Source organism: Silurus aristotelis (assembly GCF_946808225.1).
Source record: "Silurus aristotelis genome assembly, chromosome: 17".
Lineage (NCBI taxonomy): Eukaryota > Metazoa > Chordata > Actinopteri > Siluriformes > Siluridae > Silurus > Silurus aristotelis.
The window spans coordinates 9,068,392-9,091,156 of NC_139590.1; the positions used below are offsets into that span (position 1 = coordinate 9,068,392).

The window sequence follows — 22,765 nt, forward strand, 5'->3', positions numbered from 1 at the left end:
GTTAATTTATTTATTATATATGAGTAAAGAAAAGACATAGTGAACAACGTGTGACACGCTGAAGGTTTAAATCTTGCCTTTTTTATATGTATTTATATAAGATCAGATAAGATAAGATCAGATAAGATCAGATATACCTTTATTCGTCCCACAGTGGGGAAATTTCTCTGTTACAGCAGCAAAGAAAAAGAAAGAGTAGAGACACAATATAGTATACAGTATATACACAACACAATGTATAAATACAAAAGAAGAAAAAAGAGACCACGAGTAAGTAGTTACGCTAACAGACATATTGCACACAGGTAATGTTGCACGGTTTTAAAATTTCTGTTATTGCATATGTTGTTTAAAATACTTTGTTATTGTTATTATTGCAGTTAAACAGTAATAACATTGTGTATTATGTTGACTAGTTATATACATTTTTTAGGAAACATGACTAGTTCCACACAATGACACACACATATTTTGTTGGACTTTCTTAGGTAGAATCAGTTTAATGTAACAGACTACACTGCTGGGACATTGTAAGTTTAAAGGCTTTGACTGACATATGGGTTATTGATTGACCCTCAACTGACCTCTGGTGTGTGACCTGCTGGTCTCCCCTCTGTATTCTATTGATTTGGCATTACAAGGTTAAAATGTGCTGTTCAGTATTTGTACCAGTATTTGTCATGTATAGCAGCTGGGCTTTTTTTTTTAACACCTTTCTGACTTGTGTTCTAGTATGCTGCAGGTTAAAAAATGTAGACTATATGGATAAAAGTTTGTTAAAATCCCATTCCACATTTAGTCCCCCATTTGCTGTTATTATAACCTCCATGCTTCTGGGAAGATGTTCCTGTAGATTTGAAGTTTGCTTGAAATTTTGGCTCATTTAACCACAAGAGTGTTAGTAAAGTCAGGTACTGATGTAGGGAGAGGAGTCCTTTCAATTTATTTTCAAGGTGTTCAGTATGGTTGAGGTCAGAGCAATTCTAAAGGCCACTCAAGTGTGCAGAGGCGTATCGCCATGCTAGAACGAGTTTGAGTCTATAACTCCGAGTAAATGGAAAATTTAAGGCTACCGCATCCAATGCCATCCTATACAATTGTGCACCTCCATCTGTGTGCTAACAGTTTGAGAGAACCACATATGACTGGAAAAGTCAGATGTCCCAGTCCATATATTGTAGCAGCACAACTTAGATAAGCACGTCTGACACTTTTTCTTATCTCACTCCTGATAACTGATTGCATGCAGTTTATAACCAAGATGTTCAACATGTTTCTGAGTACTGGGCGAAAAAACTGAATTTATTTATTTGTCATGAATCAACCAAAATCCCCAGGCTATAATAAAAAATAAATAAATAAAAGACAGTGTAATACAGAATAATTAGCAAATGCATATTTGTTTTCTGCTCAGGAGTATCATACTATATAGAAGTGTCTGTTATGCTGCTGCAGAGTCACAATTCTGACATTTATATAGCTAAAAATACTACATAAAAATTGCAAAGAATAAAAGTATTTTATTCAGATTGATATTTATATCAGGAGTAAAAGAGGATGGATGGGGTTGTATGGACACTGTAGTGTGGACTGACAATCCATGTAGATTGGATAGCATACTATATCCATGTGCTCTATTAATATGTGTAAATATGAGCAAATAATGCATTTTGTACAACCTTTTGTTTAAAAAAATAAAAGAAAAAATTCTAATCTTAAACAATTTAAATTTTTTTACTTACAATATCTTAATATGTATGTGTGGCACAAATACGGCAAATGTTTGTTGAAAAGATAAAGAGGTTAATAAATAAAAATACATTTATTTTTTGAAATAAATCTGGTGAAATAAATCTGCCTTAATTTTTGTTAAACTTCAGCATTTAATTAGCTGTAAGTTTTGTCACTTTTATAATATTTTTTAGCCCCAATATGACATTTTTTTTTTTATTTGTCTATTTTAATATTGTTATTGCTTCACACTGTCAAGCACTTCCAAGGTATGAAAATAAGGACTAAATAAAATGTATTATTGGTGTATTGTTTATTAATGTAAATCAACAACTGCCCTTCAGCAATCATTTGAACCAAATGTTTCTGTACACATTTCACACGTACACTAGATGGAAATTGGTTAGTTTTTAAGCTGTCACATAAACAGCACGCAACTCTTCTCTTTATCGACCCACGGTCTTCCAATAATCTACAGACGCTTACCTTAAACACTTCTTAGAAGACTGTTTTTTCAATAATAGTAGCATAAACAAACCCCTGTTCAATTCTTCAGAATCCTGTTGCAATCTTCAAAATGCATCTCGAATCTCTGTGACAGATCGTCTGCTCTTCTTTGTTTCATGTTTCCCTGAATGACAATGTGACTAAAAAGTTGTGCCTGAACATTTGCTAGCTCTCATCTTGTATGTTTAACTCCATAGCTCTGGAGTTGTGTCACTAATCCCCTACAGCTGTTTTCTATTATTCTATTAGCATAAATGGAAAATGTTCTTCTAGCTGGATTGTGATCGTCTCACTCATTTTTCATTCAGGGAACTTCATAATTCTCTAGAAGAATAATTCTTAAAATTATATAAAAATATATGAACTTGCAAATGAAGCAAAAATGTTTTGAAATGGTCATTCACCTTAACAAAAAGAAAAAAAAAAAAAAAGGGACAGACCCCTATCTATTGAGTTGACGTGTCACTTTGTCTCCAGTGTTCGCTCTTTATTGACAGGTTCACCAAAACCGCTTTTTTTTTTCCTTAAAAATTTCAAGCATCTGTTGTAAACACAAAAAAAAAAAATTCAATAAAATGACAAAATTAAATATAAATAACAAAAAAAAACAGCCATCATTTTTTTTTTAAAACAAGCTTTTGATATTACTAACCATAATAGTCATCAACACAAATATCAAGTTTTTTTTTTTTTCCGATCATAAAACGTCTAACTTCTATGAGCTCATGACTAATGCAAATCTCACCATTAATTAAAACATCCTCACGTTGTAATTAGCGGTCGATACGAGAAAATCCTAGACCGACATAACGTTCTCTTCATATCACTACACTTCTAATCTTCTACCAACACAATAGCAAAGTGGTCAAACTACAAAACCTTAAGAATGAAAAAAAAGTATATTAAACGAAAGAAAAAAAATTATTGGTCACAACACGTTGATATAAAATGAAAAAAAAAAATTTAATTTAAGAAAATATCTTCCTATGACCAAATAAAACAAAAAAAAAAAAAGCACAAGTTTGTTTAGATCACTGGACTTAGAGGTGAATCCCTAAACAAAGTCCTTTTCCATGTGCGGACCGGTTTGAGTGGACGTCCTTGAGAACTGTGTCTGTCCAGCAGCTTCGTGTGCTCGTCACCACCTAGTGGTGGCCAACAGGCACAAGTCTTGAGCTTGTAGAGCAAAAAAACAAAAACAAAACAAAACCAAGGCCTTTACAGTTCACAGCACCAGGAACGGACCGCCGTGGCCCGGACAAGCGTCCCTGTGTGTTTACAGCAGAGTCTGCGATATGAAACCTGAGCTCAACACTAGTTATGACTGAAGTGAAAACGTCAATCAAATGAACAGCAGCATTTCCCTCCGAAAGCGATCTGAGACATGTGCATCAGCCAGAGCAAGGAAGGAGAGAGATACACACAGATAAAAAGGGAATTTGTAGGGATAAGTGGTTCAGTGATTAGCACAGATCCCTGTACAGTACGTGGTTAATAGTTGGGTTTAGTCTGAGCGCACTCAGCCAGTGCACAGTGGGTTTATGTGAGGTAATGAATGTGAAAAAGCACAGCACTGCACATCCCCCTGAACGCTCTCCGCTCCTGAACAAAGCAAATACACACACACACACACACACACCTCATGCATCACTCAAGTGTACATGTTCTAGCTTTGATTACAAAGTCAGTTCAAAAACAGTCTCCTAACCTTAAAAAAAAAAAAAAGCTATCCAGCTCAAAAAATGTAAATAAAAATTTAAATCCTTGCACATAACGCTTAGGAGAGGTTACATACACATACAAAAGCATCGATACATCTTTGTGATCTTAATCCCCATAGCATCTCAACTTACTATCCCGTGACAATAGGTCACACGAGGAAAACCGGTGGCATTTTAACTATAAAATCACTGCTTTCAGTGAAAGAATTAACATTTTTTAAATAAAATTAAAAAGGCAACATGTATGACACAATGCAATACTGGAAATATGCTTAAAGGAGAGTGACAGGAAATAAGTGATGAACATGTGAGAAAAACCAAATTACCACAAGAACAGTTCAAGAACACAGTAAAAAAAAAACAAAAAAAAAAACGTGACAACAAAAACAAATCTGAATGGCAGTTGAAGCCCAGAAATACTGAAACCTCCCCTAACATATTGGTATTGCACAACACACATGTATGTGCCATCGTTATTCTCATCCCCACTATGCTTATGTATCTTCAATCCATAAAAAGGATGTCTTCACTTCTGAAACTCAGCATCCATAATCCTCAAGCTCAGTCAGTATAAAATGTTTGCAGCAGCATAGTTAGACTGTCACTATTGAAAGAATGTCTACAGAATTAGGTACTGTAGGATTTTCTTTTTTTTTTGGGACAACGTTAGGACAATGTTCATCCTGTGCCAAAGTTAGCACCAAGCCTAGGCACTCAGACCTACATAATCTGACAAGAACCAAATGTAAACAGTCATTCATCTCAAGCACAAGCATGCTCCTATAGTCAACTACGTCTTCCATGACTCCTGTTCTGACAAACTCATCTTTCTTCTTTTCTTGATACTTTCGAGGAATGCCAAGCCGTGGACCTGAAAAAGTTCATGAGAAAAGAATTTAGTGGCACACTGGTGTGCAAAGTGAAGGAAAAAAATCTTTATAATTGAAATGATATCTCTATCTACATACACACATGCACGCACGCACGCACGCACGCACGCACAGCTCGAAGGTTTGGAGTAAGCGTTTTAAAACAGAGTTTGTACTTATAAAGGACAAATGTTTGCAAAACTATTCTATTATTGTATTATTCATTTAAAGTAGTAAAGAAAACATTTATGACAAGCAATTCACAATTTTTGTTGAGTTTACAGTACATGTACAATTTCCCTTGGAAAAGGAACCATCAAAAGCAGAGAGTCAACTGCTGATGAACAGCCTGTTTCCAGTTTAAATGCAGTTTTCAATAAATTTACAAGTATCTGTTTTTTTGTCTCATGCTTCTTTTTCTTCTTTTGCCATTTTGAAGCAGTTTTTACAACCGGGTTATGATCCACCAGCACGAAATGACAATACTTGGAATGGTTCCCCCCCTGTCTTAAGATTTTTATAATACAATACAATACAATACAATACAATACAATATAATATAATATATATATATATAGCATTCAAAAGGTCCCTCCACAGTGGCTGTGTAGAGTCCCACATGTGTGGAGATAGATAGATAAGGGGTGCAATGGATTGCAGTTAATATAAGATAAGACTCACGGTTCGGCACGCACGTAAACCGCGGATTAATCGCAATCTTTTTTCCGCAGACCGAAACAGTTTCTTGATGCCGATATTGCTTTTCAAGCAATTTCGTAACTTTGCAGCGTAGTCATGTGTTCACTTGAATGGGACGTGTTAACCAGTCAACAACAATTCTTAGAGGAGAAACCGAAGAACTTGAAAAGCCTCCTGCATCATTCAAAGCGCAAGTATTTCCATGCTGCAACTTTTCTTGTAATCAATGGAAAGCACTATTTTTGTCTCCTCCCCTTTTTGCTGATCCGAAAAAAATGATCCGATCTGCGAATTGAAAACCGTAATTTGATCTGAACCGTGAGTTTGTGATCCGTTGCAACTCCCACTTTGTAAGATGCCTTGCTCTGTTTTCAGTTTTCAGCTTTCAGTTTTCTCTGTGTTAGAGAGTATATTTTTCTGAGATTTGTGTGTTTCTAAGGGCAATTTTACTCTCTCCATATTATTGCTGCTGCTGGACCCTGAAACAGAATGTGTCTGGTTCCACCCTCTATTCACAAACCACTGCTTGTCCACACACCCGCTGCCACATCTATATATATTGTAAAGTTGATAAATTACGATTGCTGGGTAAATTGCTGGGTGGGCTAGACCATGTCTCAACTTACAACATTTTCAAGTTATGATGGGGTTATTGAAACACATCTCCTGTGTAAGTCGGAGACCTGTGTGTGTGTGTAAAATATATATATATAAATTTTTTTTTGTTCTTTTTTTTACCTAATAAAACTCTTGAAGGCTGCACTCTGGGGGTTGATGCACAAAGGCACTCTCTTTCCCTGCTGGTGCTCAGTGATGAACCGATGAATGAGCTCTGATGGAAAAGAAAAATAGATTTTTGAGAAGGTTAAATAGTATGAAAGCACAAACAATAACCAGTTCTGTGTTGCTCTGTTTACTTAAGTACTTAAGCTTATTTGCTTGAAAGCACAATCAACAAAATGTAATAAAATACACTTTATGGTCATCTGACAATTACAATGTGTTTCTTCCCTAAAATGTTGTCACAAATTTAGAAGATTAAACAGGTTACTAAGAGGCTGAGCCTAAACCTGTTCCAGCATTATAGTTTCCCTAATAAAAGCTTTCTGAAGCTCTAGTGTAACATGATTGGAGCAAAAGAAACTTGAGCACTCAACCCCACTGAACACCTTGGCCATGATTTGAAACACTGATCTATCAATTTGCAAGCTGTAAAGTAATTATTTACTCATCTGGACAATTATACAAAATTCACACCCCTTTTTCAAACTAATCTAAACAATAGTCTAAGCACATAATGCAGACATGGAACAAAGACAAACACACAACACGGGTTATTCACCTTTGCCCTGCCAGACAGAAAGCATGCTCTCCTCATAACTGTGGCTGAAGGGCCTCTCTGCAGCGGGTTCAAAGTCCCGGGTGTACACTCTGCCGCTGGGTACTGAGTAGCAGCACTTACACATGCAGGTGTGGTAACGCAAGCGGCCCTCGTCTAGATATGGGTGAGAGAGCGCGTCGCTGCCGGAGATCCGCTTAGCCTACGCACAAACACCTTACATGTGCTTACAAGACACCATAACATCTCTGCTGCTTGTTATAGGATGCGATATTAACACTTATAATACGTTTATAGAACGCTATAAATGTACTGTGATGTGTTTATGTACTTACTGGATCAAAAACTAGCATGCGGCACAGAAGATGAACGGCCTCGTGGGTGGCTCCATCTGACAGCATATACAGAACAGACAGTGACGGCTAGTGAAAGAAAAGAAAAAAAACACAAACAACAACAAAAAAGGCAGAGAGATAATGAGAGAAAGAATAACAATGTCAGCAAACGTTACGTCTAAATAAACTGGGGCACCGATTCAGCAATGCTCAGACAGAAAACTCTAAACAATGTGAACATGCTGCAAAAATGCCATGTTTGAGCAAACAGAAGAGCAAAATCTGGTACCTATTTGAGAGAATGTAATAGCAGTGGGCTGGTCTGTTCTCATAATTCAAGACTAGTCTGGATTTTTCTTGCTCTTACACTTTGGGGTGCCCTTTCATATGACAATTGACTCATTTTTCATTGTGTTTATATCAGCGATACAAAAACATTTGTAGATTTGAAGTTTTGCACGTCATTAAAACTAGAGTGGCGATTAATTGGCAAAACCCATTAGTAAGGAGTCAAGCTCTTATTAAAACTTTCACTTACTAGTAACAAGTACCAACAAAGTAGCTTGTAACAACATTTTTTGTATTTGTTTCTAGTGCAATTTAACACTCAATGAACACGTTTTTCCTTTTTCTTTTCTCTTACTGATGCAATTAAAAAAATAGAAAGCACTTCATTTTACTGAACTTTTATAATACAATTGGTGAAGTGATGAGAAGTCACTTTTAATCTTACCATTATAAATCATCCCAACATTATTAAACAGTTCCTTCCTGGTCTTCTAAACAAGTGATTATTCTATTATTAAGTACACGTATATTAACAAAGACATATTACCGGTTTGTGAGGTCCGCGTAGGATGTGTGCTCGAGCACCCTCGCATGCGGATGCCATAGCAGACAATGGAGGAGTTCCCAATAAATCAGTTATGAGATCCAACTGCACACAAAAAGAGACAACGCAAACAATTCGACATGTACTTTTGCATGTCATTCCTCGTCAATTTCCTCCTACAAGTTATCGCTCCCATATCACACAACATCTTTTAACTAAGGAAGGTGAAATCCATCACATGCGTTCTTCGAGACGCAGTGACTACGGCCACATCCACACTAATAGATTTCCGTTTAAAAGCACCAGTCAGTCAGGGAAAACATTGCTTTTTGAAACCGCTCTTCTAAGTGGAACGCAGTTTTTGCTTTGTAGTGTGCACTGCAAAAACAGAGGCTTTCGAACACAATTTCTGGTCATTTTAAAGTAAAATTATAAAGTAAATCAACGGCGGGACAGTGCAGGGACATAAGCGTTTCAGGGGTTTTAGTGTGGATGAGCAACTTTTGGGAAACTATTGAAAACAAAAGTGTAGACGCGGAGCGTTTTTATACGAAAGCGCCGTTTTTAAATTTATCCGGATTAGTGTGAACGTACGGTAAAGCACAAGCAGTTTTGATCCCACGGCTCTCGGACAAAAAACACCAAGCAAAATCATCGGGATTCAGACATACAATTTCCCAGTGACAGTGCAAGTGCTTTTCTGCTTTGTTGGACATAAACTTTGTTCCTAAAAATTACAGGGATATATTTATACCCAGAATTTATGCAGTTATATAAAGTTGCTCCGTAACAATGTCCATTGTTTAAAGTGCTATACAAATGAAAATGAATTGCAATGGCCAGTGCATATAGTGCGTTGGTGTACATAGCTTCCCGTAGCTTCACAGGTCAATAAAATGAGTAAGAGACACAGACTACAGGTAATATGCTGATTATAAGCCAATACATTTTGTGTTGAAATACTCAGAGGAATGTTACTGATTGCCAACTCATACCCCCAGGTAGTGCAACACACAAACTCCAGTTCTGATTTTAAAAAATAAAGGTTTTATGAAATATACTCAGATATATTAGAAAACTACATCCTAACCATCTCCACAATGCATGTTTCATTAGACATGTAGAAAATAAGAGCAATCTGTAATGCATTTGCGAGTCAGTACCTGCTGAATAGGACTCTGGGCCTGAAAGAGGATTCGGCGACCCAGTAACTCAGCGAAGATGCAGCCCACAGACCAGATGTCTATGGCTGATCCGTAATGCCGTGAGCCCATCAGAACCTCAGGGGCCCTGTAGTACTGAGTCACCACTTCTTGAGTCATGTGACGTGAGGAGTCGGGCTCTTCAACTCGAGCCAATCCAAAGTCACAAATCTGATCAAACAAGAAAATTGTGTGTTGTCACAAACGGGTGCATGTATCTACAGCAGCCCCAGCACTGAAATTTCTCAAAACACATTACATCATTTTAACCAAAATACTCATTCTACTTCATTATTATACTACATAGCCAAAAAGGTTTGTGGATACCCGATTGTCAAACTAAAAATGTGGGACTGATTTCCCAAGAACTGTATCACTGAATGCTGTTGAATTATAATTTTCAAAATACTCGAACAAACAGGCCCAAATGTTGCCTAGTTTTACAAGACTCCTTTGCGTAAATCAAGCTTTATCTGACAATCTGTGAAAGCTGTTGTTGAAGAACTTGAGTAGTCTGCATGGAGCTTCTGACCTCAACCTCAATAAACACCCATGAGACAAACTGGCCCCATGAATCTTTGCCCAACATCAATACATGCTCTTACAAATGCTCTTGTGGCCAACTGATCAAATACCCAAATCTAAACTCGGAAATCTAGTGGAAAGTCTTCCCAGAAGAGTTGAGGTTATTTTAACAATAGAAGAATGTACAAAATGAAATAAAATCAAGATTGTCCAAAAATTTCCGATGATATATTGTATTTGAACAGCTATGTCTAATTTAATTAGCTGCCATTTACCTTGAGGAGACAGTTGCTGTTGACTAGCAGGTTCCCTGGTTTTATGTCTCTGTGCAGAATTCCAGCAGAATGCAGGTATTTTAGGCCTGAGGGAAAGAAAGAAAAAATATATATACACATATCCACATCATGATCAAACGCAATTTATACATGGGTGGTGTGTACATTCTTATATTCATCTAATCCACAAAATTAAGCATATCCATGCAGCAAAGTATGAACACAGTGCATAGTATGAGGAAAATATCAGAGAGTAATGTGGATCAAATCACCACGTTTCCCCGTATACAGGTTTGCTACCAGAGCAACTATTTAAACATTTCCCAACATTAAATATTTTGCAAAGATTATACAAAAAGCACTATGACAGCTTTTATACTGAACTTGTTTTCCAGTTAGAAAACTGAAGTACAGAAGTGATGAGCGCTTTCAATTGTTAATGTGACCAGAAAAGTGTACACAAGCTGTGAGGTGCTTTGTAAGCCTGGGCAGAGTGTCTGAGAACGAGACTATAAAACCACTGATAGCTAGGTTACCTTCAGACATTGTCCACTGTTCTTCTAATTGCCGGGCACTACCGACTACACAGTTTTACTCTATATTATAATCTTTTACCTGTCTCTCTGAGAGCTTTGAGAAAGAAATAGGCTAAGAATACTAAATGATATATACTCAGCCCCACACAGGTTTCCCATAATAACTTACCCCTGAGTATCTGGTAGAGGAACACTTTTATGTGGTCGGTGGTGAGAGGCTGAGGAGACACTATGACTTTGTGCAGGTCACTCTGCATCAGCTCGGTGATCACATATCTATGGCACAATCCAAATCAAGGCATATACTCTGATACAATATAATCGTTTCATTAATCTGGCCACACTGTAAAAAGAAAAAGCATGTTTAAAGGAACTATTATCAGTCTATTATTAAGTCACAGCTGTTGAGACGGAAAAGGATACATCTCTTCAAAGCAGTCAATCTGTGGAGGCTGAAGAATATCCAGGGCAGACAACACCTGCAAACATAAATCACGATAAATCAAGTCAAACTTCAACCCCCTTTCAAACCAATCAACTTATAAACCTTTCATCATACAACGGTTCTATAAATAACCAGATTTAACCATTTTTTCTCGCTCAGTGCATAAATATCCCCTACTACAGCAGGCTTTGGCACTAATGCTCGTCATAGTTTTCAAGATGATCCTGTTAAAATCCTGGCCGACATTTCATAACAGACTGTGTAATAAAGTGTTCTACATGTCAGATGACTCGGTGAAGACTAACAATAGAACTGAGGTTAAAAAAAAATAGAAATCAGCACCATCTGGGCTCTTGTAGAAAATAAGGCCATAAACAGAAACAAAATGTTTTGCTACTGCCACTACCATATTTGTAACTGCTGCCAAAGTGTCTCGAAGCAGCAGTCCCATTCAGATATTAATTAAAAGAAACACTGCCAGAACTTTTTCACTCATTGGTTTCTGGTTTTACTAAATCAGCCATCAGCGAGCATTATGCATTCAAAGACTGCACTAATATCTACTCCTGTTTGTTCAGCCACAAACCTAAAATGCAACCCTAATCAAACAGCTGCTTCCATCAAATGAAATGGTTCACACACTATTAAAAGGTGGTATTTTGAAATTGGGTCGGCACTGAAGTCTTGGGAATAAAAAAATTACAGCTGTAATGAATGCGATGCAATAATTTGGAGGCTGTGCAACGTTGTTCTATCGAGCCACTTTTCAAGCTTTAAAAAACGTCTCACATTGTCGTGTTTGAAGAAGCACAACATGCGGAGCTCCCTGAACACGCGCTTACAAGAGACCAGGTTCTGGAAGACGTTGGGCATTTTCTTCAGCGCAACTTTCCGCCCGTCCCGGGGGTCCGTCACTGACCTGTAAAGGTTGCAACACACACAAACACATTACACAGATCAAATTGAGTGGCTTTTTATAGTCATTTAAACCATATACACTTGCTATAACAGCACTAAAAGGGAACAACGCTGCTCAATTACCTACAGAAACAAAGTAAAACAAAAACTGACCAGAAAACACAGACTTGTACACAGGAATACATACAGTCAGGTGTGCAAATACAACACACCACAGAACAGTTACAATAAACACGTATATCATTATAACTACATATAATTGCAAATTCATAGATCCTGAACTGTCTTCTACACATCTGTATACAGTGTAGAACTTTTGTACAGATGTTTATACAATGAACAAGCATATCGTCATATAGTAAATTTATATAACCTATATCCTCTACATATATTGTGCCTCTATGTATATATTCTTGGTGTAATTGTACAGCTTCGGCACATTTTTCACTGCCCAGAGCCTTGTGTGTGTGTGTTGTAAATATATTTACTTGATACGTTAAAATGTGCTTATTATATTTTACATATTTATATTGCACTTGTCTGTTCGCACTTTTGGTAGACGCTAAATTGCATGTCTGTCTGTCTGTCTGTCTATAAATCGCTGTTCCTCGACGGCAGGGACAATATCGTGCAGTCCTATAATGACAGATCAAGTCCACAATGTCCTACTTTAGCCCTGGACATGGCCGCACTCACCACACAACACCAAACGCTCCGTATCCGATTGGCCTGTCGGGCTCCATCTCAGCCGGGCACGGCACCTCACTGGCCGGGCTGCTATGCGGCTGGGGCACCGCTGCTCCTCCGCCTGTGCTCGCTCCGACGGTCGCCGGGTGTCGTGGGGCCTCTGCCGGCTGTCCGGGCCCGGGTGGCTTCTGTGCGCCGTTTAACCCGCTGCAGGCTGCGGTGCTTCCTGAACTGTTCACGCAGAAATATTTGGGGCCCAAATCCGAAGCTGGGAACAAGTTTCCACATACAGCGGGCCGAGCGGAGCCATGGAAGGCCATTTCTGTTAGGTCCAAGAGGATTCCGCCACGCTTTTTAATCCCATTAAAACATTATTAAAATGCGGATAATTCGAATAAAAAGGGGTTTGACACTAAAACACCATATTTCCACTCGGGCTCGATAGCAAGAAACGCACCGAAATAGTCTCGGAGTTCCTCATAGTCCCCCCCCACACACACACTTGTGTTAGCTAGCTGAAGTCTCGGTGAGGTAGTTACGGTTAGGTTCGAGTCAGATAAGACCCTACAAAGGGCACAGCATGTAGAATTGCCCTTAAAGCCTGGGGATTTAATTACTGAGAGCCATTGGCCGAATCACACCGCTAGTCTGGGTAGCTAAAGCTAGTCTGCTAATCGACATACTACGAGCCAGGGCGAGGAACTGACCCGCTTTTTTTTTTTAACCTTCTTTCCCGCAAATAGTTATAAAATTGTCCACGCTTTTCGACAAAAGCGAACCTGCAGACACGAAAGCTTTATTCGGATTAATATCGACTACATGTCTGCTAACCGATGTCTAGCTAAGCATCTTTGTTTGGTAGTTAACCTCAGCCTGCTCTGGTTAACCGGCTCACAGTTAGGATTATAAACAAAGCGTGTGTTATTATCCTGTGTATTAATACAGAGCGGAAATCAAATCACGCCATTAGAAAAGCGACGCAATCGCGATGTCGGAGCGAATAAAGAGAGAGAGAGAGAGAGCTAACCGGCTACGCGTCTTCTCTGTGGACGGACGGAAAGTTAGCCGACGGTGTTGGTCGCGAGCTCCGCGATTTAAACGGTAGAAACAAGCGGTATTTTTGGAGGCGCGTGCCTCCGGAGTCCAGCGATGGTTTTTTTTTGGGGGGGGGGGTATTTTTTGCCCCCCTCAACTCCTTTTTTCCCCCTTGGACTCCAGGCTTTTCTCTTTATCTGCAATCAGCTGTTGGAAACAGTGGCAGGATGAGGAAGGAGGAGCTGGGGGATGGAGCTGTAGTGAAGCATGGGGGAGGGTAGCACTGCCGGTGTAAACAAGGCATGAGGCAAATTTTAACCATTTCACTACTCAAATTTAGGATTTTGTGTTTTTGTTGTTGTTGTTTTTTTACTTTGATTACAATTTTAATAGACATACTTTGCGAAAAACGCCAGCAATTGCAGGCTTCAGCCACAACACTTTACTTTCATACTAAGTAGTATGGTGTTATAGTACAGACCCATACTATGAACACTATACTCTGTAGTATGTCAGTACTCGTCCCGGATCAATCCGCTGACTATCTTAACAAAGACGCGTCCAAGGTGTGGATTTTTTAGGGGTGCATGAAAACTTAAAATACAGTAATGAATAAAACATCTAAATAAAATAATAAAAGACGTGATGCATCATTGTAGAACATGTAATTAATAATATAAGACGAGTGAGATCATTTTAATAGTAAATATTTGACAATTTCTCAGGCGTCACATGATAGATAGTTTTGAATGCACAAAGGGCCATACCATTTTTTTTAACCTATAATGTTGTCTTGCATCTTCAGTAAACGCGTTAACTTAAGTTGTATAAAAAAATTTCATATTTTTCTCCAAGATTATCTCTAATCCTTATGCGGGTGTAACATTTCTTCCTGACAAACACCCCTACCATGTTCAAGTGGTTCTGCCCCCATAATCTTAATTAGCACCAGAAGTCAGCGTTCCCAAACTTTTTTTTTCCTCCCTCATGACTCAATATTAGTTTATTTTGTTCCTCCTCATGCTCTAGGGTTAAGCTGTATTCTTGGGCCCTTTAGCAAGGCCCTTAAACCCTCTATGCTCCAGAGGTGCTGTATTATCTCCAACCCCCACTTCTTATCATAGCTGGGATATGCAAAGAAAGAATTTCACTGTAATGATGTACAAGTGATATCACCCAAATAATATGATATAATCATAATTGGAATAATTGCAGATCCTAAATACACTGTGCATTGTTTCTACACAGAATATAATTATCAAGCATCGTCCAGGTTTAGTTAAAGTAAGTATAATTAGGTGCACATTTGTCATTTGTACATTGATTCATTTCAATAACGTCACGGCGACAGCAACAAAGATTTGGTGTTCAACAAAGCTTCAAACACAAACATGATTCAATGGATAGAGCATTATGCAGCTTCTCAAGCAACAGCAAACGTCCACGTCCTTAGTCAAAAGCTTAAAGATAAATTAACATCAAATGAGATTTCTTGAAAGAAAAAAAAAAAAGATATTCAACAATAGTTCATTATATCCACACATAAAAACAATACAAGTGACTCCTATGTTGTACATTTAACTCTAAATGAATGGTTTACAGGCATCAGGAATTTATGGCAGGAAATGATATCACATCAAGCCTCTCTCTCTTGCTCTCTCTCTCTCACAGCTGCAGATCTTCTCTAAAGAGGAATCTTCAACATCCTGGAATCTGAGGGAGTTACCTGATCCTATTTGGATGTTTGGTTGAAATACTGAACCGTAAGTTATACTGGGATTCAATTGGATGGCTAAAATCATAGTCTCAACATTCTAGATTCCTGCCCACTAGAGACAGGTTATAAATAAAGTGGAACAACACTTGACAGCCTTCATTTTATCACAACTTCTCCCTCGGGAAACTAGTGACGTAACTTTGAGGCGTTGCAACACTTAATCCAGCTGTCTGTCTTCATCGAACAGTTACCAAAGTAGAGCAAACCAAGCAGATCCAGTGGGACTGGCAGGGAGTCTGTAAGCGCTTGAACCAAGTAAATGAATGTGTTTTCAGACTTGCTGTCAAGAAGTCAGTAGCTCATGCTGACTGCTTGCGAATTCAGAGACAGCACAGCTGGAGGAGGGTGCGAAATTTCCAAAGAAACCTTTTCCATTTAAAGTAACAGCCTATAGGAAAGAAAGAAATGTTACTAGATATAGGTCTCAAACACTTATTACATCCAAATTTCTTATTAAGGAGTATTATAATACAATACAAAACATTAGTAAGACAGTTCTTGCAAACGGACATCACCTGTTCACATTCACTGCTGTGCCTTTCCCCCCACTGCCCTTCCCCCATCTTTGCCCCTGCAGCCTGGGGTTAGCTATGGCTCTGGGCAGCGATGCTAGAGCAGTCAGTCACCAGCAGGCCCACAGTGGCTGCAGGGCTGGAGACAGGGGTCGCCGTGGAAACCGTGCCCACTAAAGTGCTGCCACTGCTGCTGATAGGGTCAGGTACCGTAGGATCTGCCTGGTTAGCATGAGTAGCCATGTGCCCCTGGAGCTGGGTGGGAGTCTTGCAGTGGACCCCACAGAGTTGGCATAATAGAACCCCACCGGGCCCCGAACCACGGCCCATGCTGCTCTCTTTCCACTCCTGCCCATGGTGTTTCTGAGCATGGACGCGCAGGTACGTCAGTGTGGTAAAGCCTGGAGTGCAATATTATTATTATTATTATTATTATTATTAATAGCAGCTCAAAACAGTGAATTGATATGTAATTTGCAATGTTCACATTTTACACATCAAATAAAACATTTAATTAATCCTGTTCACAAAGATCACACAACACCTGAAATATCAGCATATGTAAATGAATTCAGCTGGACTGACCTAAATCTGTGTGAATATGCAGAATAAAGAAAAAATTATAGCAAAATATCAAAAAAATCATAAGCCTCTTTCATATTTCCGGGATCCTCTGAACTATTCTTTTTGCGTAAAAAGGAAAAAGGGGACTCCAGCGAATAGTAACCAACACATAAGGAAGGGAAACAATTCCATATTCTAAAAAACTAAAACTTACTGCGGTTGCACAAGTGGCACACGTGATGCTGGGATTGGTTGTGGACCCTCATATGATCCGTGATATAAGCGGGAGAGAGCAGTTTGCCGCAAATATGGCAGGGAACCTTGTCCTCGTGTCTGATCATATGAGCACGCAGCCGGTCCTTGGTGGCAAACGCGGACTCGCACGTCTGCAGTAAGCGATGAGGAGCGTGTTAACGTGTGAAATCGGCATCATTGACTAGTTTTTTTCATCCGTCACATGCCTAAATACAGCTTACCTAAAATTCTATTTCATGTTACAGCAAATATGGCTCCTGTAAAATGGAGCGGTAACACTGCATAAATGTTTGGGGTGAAGTGAAACGCTTCGTCTGCTTAATGCACTACCTGGTCATTTAGTAAACAGTGTTGTGCTGAAGAGGATGCAAAATGGGAATAATAAATTAAAACCTGAACTTGATGTTGAACAGGAAAAGTAAGAAAAGTAACTATGAAAAGCAAGGTGTATGGGGAAGAAGAAGAAAAAAAAAAAGAGCTTCCAAAGAGACAGTGAAAAGAGAGAGGAGGGAGGAAGTGCTGACTTTACCGGACACTTGAAGGGTCTCTCTGTGGAGTGCACCTGCCGCACATGACTGTTAAGATGGTCAGGCCTGTCGAGGACAGAGAGAGCTTTAGAACACACCACACCACAATACACAAGGGACAAATAGGTATGTGTGTGTAAATGTGTCTGTGTTCATCTCTGTGCAACCAACAGTTTTTTTGACTTGCGAGTACAATCTATGTATATCAAATGTACATCCATGTATGAATGAGTTTCTAAATGCGAGGGGATATATTCAGCTTGAAGGTCATTTTTCTCTTGTCACATTGACCCATTTTTCCATCTTAAATTAGTAATCAGGACATATCGCGCTGTCTTTGGGTAAAACGGCAGTATTTTAGGCGACAGTGAACAGTACAGTAACCTCTGATAGGGACTCGTGTGTAGGTGTGTGTATTAGATGCACCATATAGGTCACACTGTAGATGATGTATTACTTTACTGACTGTAGCCCATCTGTTGCGATCTGTTACTAAGCCCCATCTGTGAACATATGAAAAACACTGACCAGATATTATCTGGGCCGTGGATCAATCTCAGCACAGCAGTGACTTTGACATGATAATGTGTTTGGCACTGGTACAAGTGTATCAGGTTTTAAAACTGCTGGGTTTAGAAACAGTCCATTAATCAAATATCCGGCTAGGACAAGTGCTGTGATGAGAAAAAAGTGCAATGTTGAAAAAGACGATGATGAGAGAAAGTGTGAACAGAAAGAGGGCCTTAGGTTTATAGATTAACCAGGTATTAACTGGTTATAAAAGAAAAAACGGACTGTTTTGCAATTATTTTGCGAACATTTTGTTTGTATGTTTTCAGTTCACTTGTTGTTTTATTTTCCTATAAAGGGCCAAAAATCGAACTTGATTGAGGGCCAAAAGTAAATGTTTCATGAAAGTAAATGTTCTCGCCACCATTCTCTGGAAAAGCTGAAAAATGTTTAGTTTTATAATAACGACAAATACTGTATATTTGAAAACAGCAGTTTCCTCTTGTTTGTGTGCCACTACTTCAATTTCTCCCAGACTGGCTTTTTATTGACCGTCACAAAGCATTCTGTGCATATACATTAAATAAAATAATTGAAATAATTTACATTCTACATATTTAATTTCAATTTATATTTTTGCAGCTTGAAAAAAAAACAAAAAACCAAATGTTATGTTTAATGAAAATTCATTTAAAAAAGTCATTTTTTTACCCACTTTTTAAAAAAGTTTTTTAAAGTTAAAGGTCACCATTGGCCAACATTGGCCCCTTGGCCCTGGTTGGGGCATCTCTGCCATCACTCTACCCCCATCAAGATAACACAAGTCTCACTGAATATCCAAATACATGAATAAAATTTAAAAAGTTGAGGGAATCTCTTTTAAAATACCAGTGTTAAACACATCTAGTACTTTTCCAGAGAACTGTAGAAACCAAAGTTCATGTAAACGCAACAACACATGTATGTTATGTAAAGCCACAGTCATGTTTTAATGTGTTCATGTAACTTCTCACCGTGAGAAACCCTTGGCACAATGAGGACACACATACGGTTTCTCCACTCCGCCCTGATGAGATCTAACGTGGTAGCTCATCCGGTCCTTCCTCTTAAAGCGCTGCTGGCAGATGGGACAAGAGTACGGCTTCTCGTCTGAGTGGGACAAACGATGGCGATTTAGATGGTACACGTCCCGGAAAGCCTTCCCACATGCCTCACATGCATGGTTCTTCCGTACCGGGTTAGGATTAGGGCTAGGATTGGGGTTGGAACTTTGTGTAGGAATAGGGTGTGGATTTGTGATAGGGATGGAGATCTGAATCGGGCTGGGAAGACTGGGGTTCTCTCCGGCGTTGTTGGGTGGCGCCGCCTAGAAGGGATCATAGAACAGATTTATATTTCAGAATTTTTGACAGCATTTGAATTTCGAGAAGAAACAAAATCTCTCATAAGTGAACATAATCTACTTTTAACTTTAAACACACATCATCATTAGACACCAGTGTCTGTAAATATAAAATTTATAGAATGAGGCTTTTTTTTATTTTTTATCTTTTTATCTTGTTTTTTTTAATCTGGTTTCTGGGGCTTTTGATACAACCCTGTTGTAACAGATGTTATTTTGCACTGAGCATGAAATGGGTAAAACAAAGGTAAAGAGATATTAAAATCGAGAGTTAGAAGGTGGAGGAAAAAGTGTGAATGGATAAATAATGATAAAGACGACACAAACCAAGCCAACCTGCACCATTGTCCCAGTAACCACTACGGCAGCAGGAAGAGGCTGGGCTGCTGTCATGGCAACCGTTGCTGGCGTGATGGATACAGCGACTGTCTCCACCTGTTGGTTAGTGATGGGGGATGGGTGGATCATGGGATCTGTAGCCACTGTGATTGGAGTAGGGATGGAAAGCTGGAGAAGGGAGAGAGGAATGGTTTGCCTCTCCACTCGCTGAGCCGCCTTCGTTGCGTCCACCTTCTCTCGAGCTGCTCGGTCTTTCATTTTCACGCCGGTGTGAACCGACTGGTGGCGACGCAAATTATAGCTGTTCTTGAACTGCTTGTTGCATATGGAGCAGATGTGAGCAGGCCGGGCAGGCCGAGACATGGGCTTAACTGAGAGAGAGAGAGAGAGAGAGAGAGAGAGAGAGAGAGAGAGAGAAGGCAAATAGTTACTGCCATAATACAGTAAATCCAATCGGAATCAATGATACTCCCATATCCAGAAGAAAACACACAGTACATACACCTCCCAATAAAGTGATGTATCAGGATAAATGAAATAATTGTGTATATGGTAGCAATGTGAAGTCATCAAGTCATACAATAATTAATTAATAATTCACTTTTTGGCCAAACGCTAATGGACACCTGATCAACCAAGGAGCCCAAACATGTTTCAGCATGACAATTCCCCTATGCACAATGCAAGCTACATAAAGCCAAGGTTGGATTAAAAGAAATTGAGTGTCTTGTAGCTAAAGCTCTTGTAGATGTTTAAATGGAGAACAAATTTCCACAGCTATGCTCCTCCAAAATCGAGCAGAAAGCCTAGAAAAAATAAAAAGCAGTCTTATAACGGCCAACAGAGACCATGGGGGAAGGTGGTAGCTTAGTGGTTAAGACATCTGCATTTAGATCTAAAGGTCTGGAGTTCAAATCCCAGCCACAATACACTCCTGGGCCACAGAACAAGGCCTTTAATGCTATAGCTGCTCAGTTATATGAATAATATACAGGTTAAGTTGCTCTGTATAAGGGAATCATCCAAATGTGATAAATGAAAATAAGACTAAATCATAGTTTTCCATTTGTCTACCAACTTTTGACTATATGAAGTAAATAAAAGATCTGACATCAAAAGGTAATCTTGATACCTAATCCATGATGTATTCTTCGATTTATAGTCCCACCAGAGCTGATTTTATGTTTAAAAGTATAGAACATGCAACATCTTTTCCTCAAAAGCATGACGTCCAGATTAATGTGGTAAAAACAAGGTGCATGTTGTATATGTAAGGATTTTTTTTGTATGCATTTATTTTATTTTTTTTATATATTTTAACTGAATATACAAAAAAAAAAGCAGTCACTGTAATGCAGACTGTAATAAGTCATGACCTGGTCATGTCCCTCCCTCACCTGGCTCTGGCTCCGGCTCCTCATTCAATGCAGCCGTGTCCACTGTAGACGGGGGCGTGGCTATGTGCTCGGTGGACGGGTCTGGAGGTGCGTCTGTGAGCTCCGGCAGAAGATCTGATTGGAGGGTGCTGTCAGTCTGAGACTGTGAAGGCGGGGCCTGAAATTAGCAGACATATTAACAATAGATTTAAAGTCTTTATCCCTTTCTTTTTTTTTTTTTTTTTTGGACACCGACTACATATAGCGAACCTGTCACATACTCAGACACTCCTGCAGCATTTTACCTGAAAGAGGAAATTACTCCAAGCAGCGTCCATCTTTGAAGAATCGACGGCGGAAGTGACGTGGGCGTGACGACTCTCTGAACAGTGATGTCAGATAGACCGATTTCCCTCTCGATCCTTTGGAAGTGAATTCTCGACAATGGTTTTCCCCTAATTTGTGCTTTATAAGGGGGAGAAGTAACCCAGTAGCAAGAGCAAGGACGGTGTATGGTTTAAAAAAACGTTCACAGATTAGTGAGTTTAGATATTTACAAACACTGGATTTTTAAAATGACAAAAAAAAAAAAAAAAAAAAAAAAGATTAAGAAAAACCTAGATCATATTAACAGTTGCATCCCCACAAAAATAAAAAAGAAACTCCTACACGAACAAAATCGCCGTTTAAAAATAAGTTATAATTTGTCATGCTTTATATAACTTACATTACATGTAATGCAATGCATGTCATCTTTTTGTTGCTGTAATAGTGGCTTATAAATAAAGACAGCCATGTGCAAATAATTCATGCAAAACAAATCCAACGTTCAAATATATAAAAAAAAAAATGAGTTTGACGTTGACTTTATGCTCAGCAGTCGCTCGGGATAAGGGAAATAATAATAAAAAAATAATAAAACAATCAACCTATTTTATTGAAGCTAAGGTTTTCGCCTTCTGGGCCTGTGAGCGAGCCGCGGTCTTGCGTTAAATCTCATCCCTGTCTGGTGAGTCGCTTCGTCGGTCGCGGTCCATGGCTCCGCCTCGGCATTTCAATCGGGAGGATGACATCTTTCCTTTTTTTTTCTCTCTCACTCCCTCGCTCTCTCTCCCTTGTAACACACTCCCTCCCGCCCTCGCTCTTCCCTTTTCTTTTTTTATCCCGTCTTTCTCCGCGCCGCTATCGCTCTCTTCCCCCACCGCCGTGTCCCCCTTGTTTTAAAGGGATAGCATTTGGAGTGAACTCCCCCCTCGCTGTCCTCGTCCCCTCCTCCGGCCCGACGCGTGTGAGAGTCTATGTGTGGGCTTTTTTTCCCTCCTGAGCGCCGCCGTCGTTCTCTCTCCTTTCCCTTCTCTCTCTCTCTCTCCTTCTCTCTCTCGCTCTCTCTCTCTCTTTTTCTACTTCGCCCTCCCCCTTGCGCCGATCAGACAAGTTTTATTTGGCCGACGCAAAATCCCAAAATGAAATCACGCAGGCTAAATATTAAACTTGGGCTTCCTGTTTGGTAAATAAAAATAATAATAAAAACCCAGTCGCTCTGCACAGGACGCACCGGCGGGTAGCAGTCGGACACTGAAGTGCGCAAAAAAACAAGAAAAGAAATGAATAGAAAAAAAAAAGGTCGCACGTCCTTAAAGGTAACGATGCACGCAGACGCAGCTGACGTCCACAAAGACCTCATAATACCGCACTCATCGGTTTTCCTGGGTTTCTGGGGTTCGGTTCAGGAAGGACGCATGTATGTTATGAAAGAAACGACGGGATTTACCATGACGTGGGGTGTCAGGAAAGAAAAAGTGACCTCTGACCATGTTTATTGCCAAATGTTTGCGGACACTTAACCA

At 39.3% G+C, this 22,765-nt stretch overlaps 2 protein-coding genes across 5 annotated transcripts; both read right to left on the minus strand.

Annotated features, from left to right (window-relative positions):
• Positions 1-2,710: 2,710 nt before the first annotated feature.
• On the minus strand, positions 2,711-13,971 carry nlk1 (nemo-like kinase, type 1). Its single transcript, XM_083567386.1, has 11 exons — positions 12,631-13,971; positions 11,806-11,935; positions 10,995-11,050; positions 10,741-10,847; positions 10,036-10,121; positions 9,197-9,406; positions 8,037-8,138; positions 7,202-7,288; positions 6,870-7,068; positions 6,266-6,359; positions 2,711-4,830 (listed from the first exon to the last, which is right to left on the minus strand). The coding sequence occupies exons 1-11, from the start codon at positions 12,939-12,941 to the stop codon at positions 4,782-4,784; spliced, it is 1,431 nt and encodes a 476-aa protein (XP_083423512.1). The 5' UTR covers positions 12,942-13,971; the 3' UTR covers positions 2,711-4,781.
• Positions 13,972-14,930: 959 nt separating this feature from the next.
• On the minus strand, positions 14,931-22,536 carry maza (MYC-associated zinc finger protein a (purine-binding transcription factor)). Of its 4 annotated transcripts, none has more exons than XM_083567382.1 (9): positions 21,848-22,483; positions 21,224-21,383; positions 20,940-21,096; positions 19,540-19,913; positions 18,815-19,167; positions 17,294-17,357; positions 16,724-16,895; positions 15,949-16,346; positions 14,931-15,821 (listed from the first exon to the last, which is right to left on the minus strand). In XM_083567382.1, the coding sequence occupies exons 2-8, from the start codon at positions 21,254-21,256 to the stop codon at positions 16,018-16,020; spliced, it is 1,482 nt and encodes a 493-aa protein (XP_083423508.1). In that variant the 5' UTR covers positions 21,257-21,383; positions 21,848-22,483; the 3' UTR covers positions 14,931-15,821; positions 15,949-16,017. The 4 variants fall into 4 exon arrangements, with proteins under 4 accessions (XP_083423508.1, XP_083423506.1, XP_083423507.1 ...); XM_083567380.1 differs by having other exon boundaries at positions 19,531-19,913; positions 21,848-22,482; XM_083567381.1 differs by having other exon boundaries at positions 21,224-22,536.
• Between the last annotated feature and the right edge of the window lie 229 nt (positions 22,537-22,765).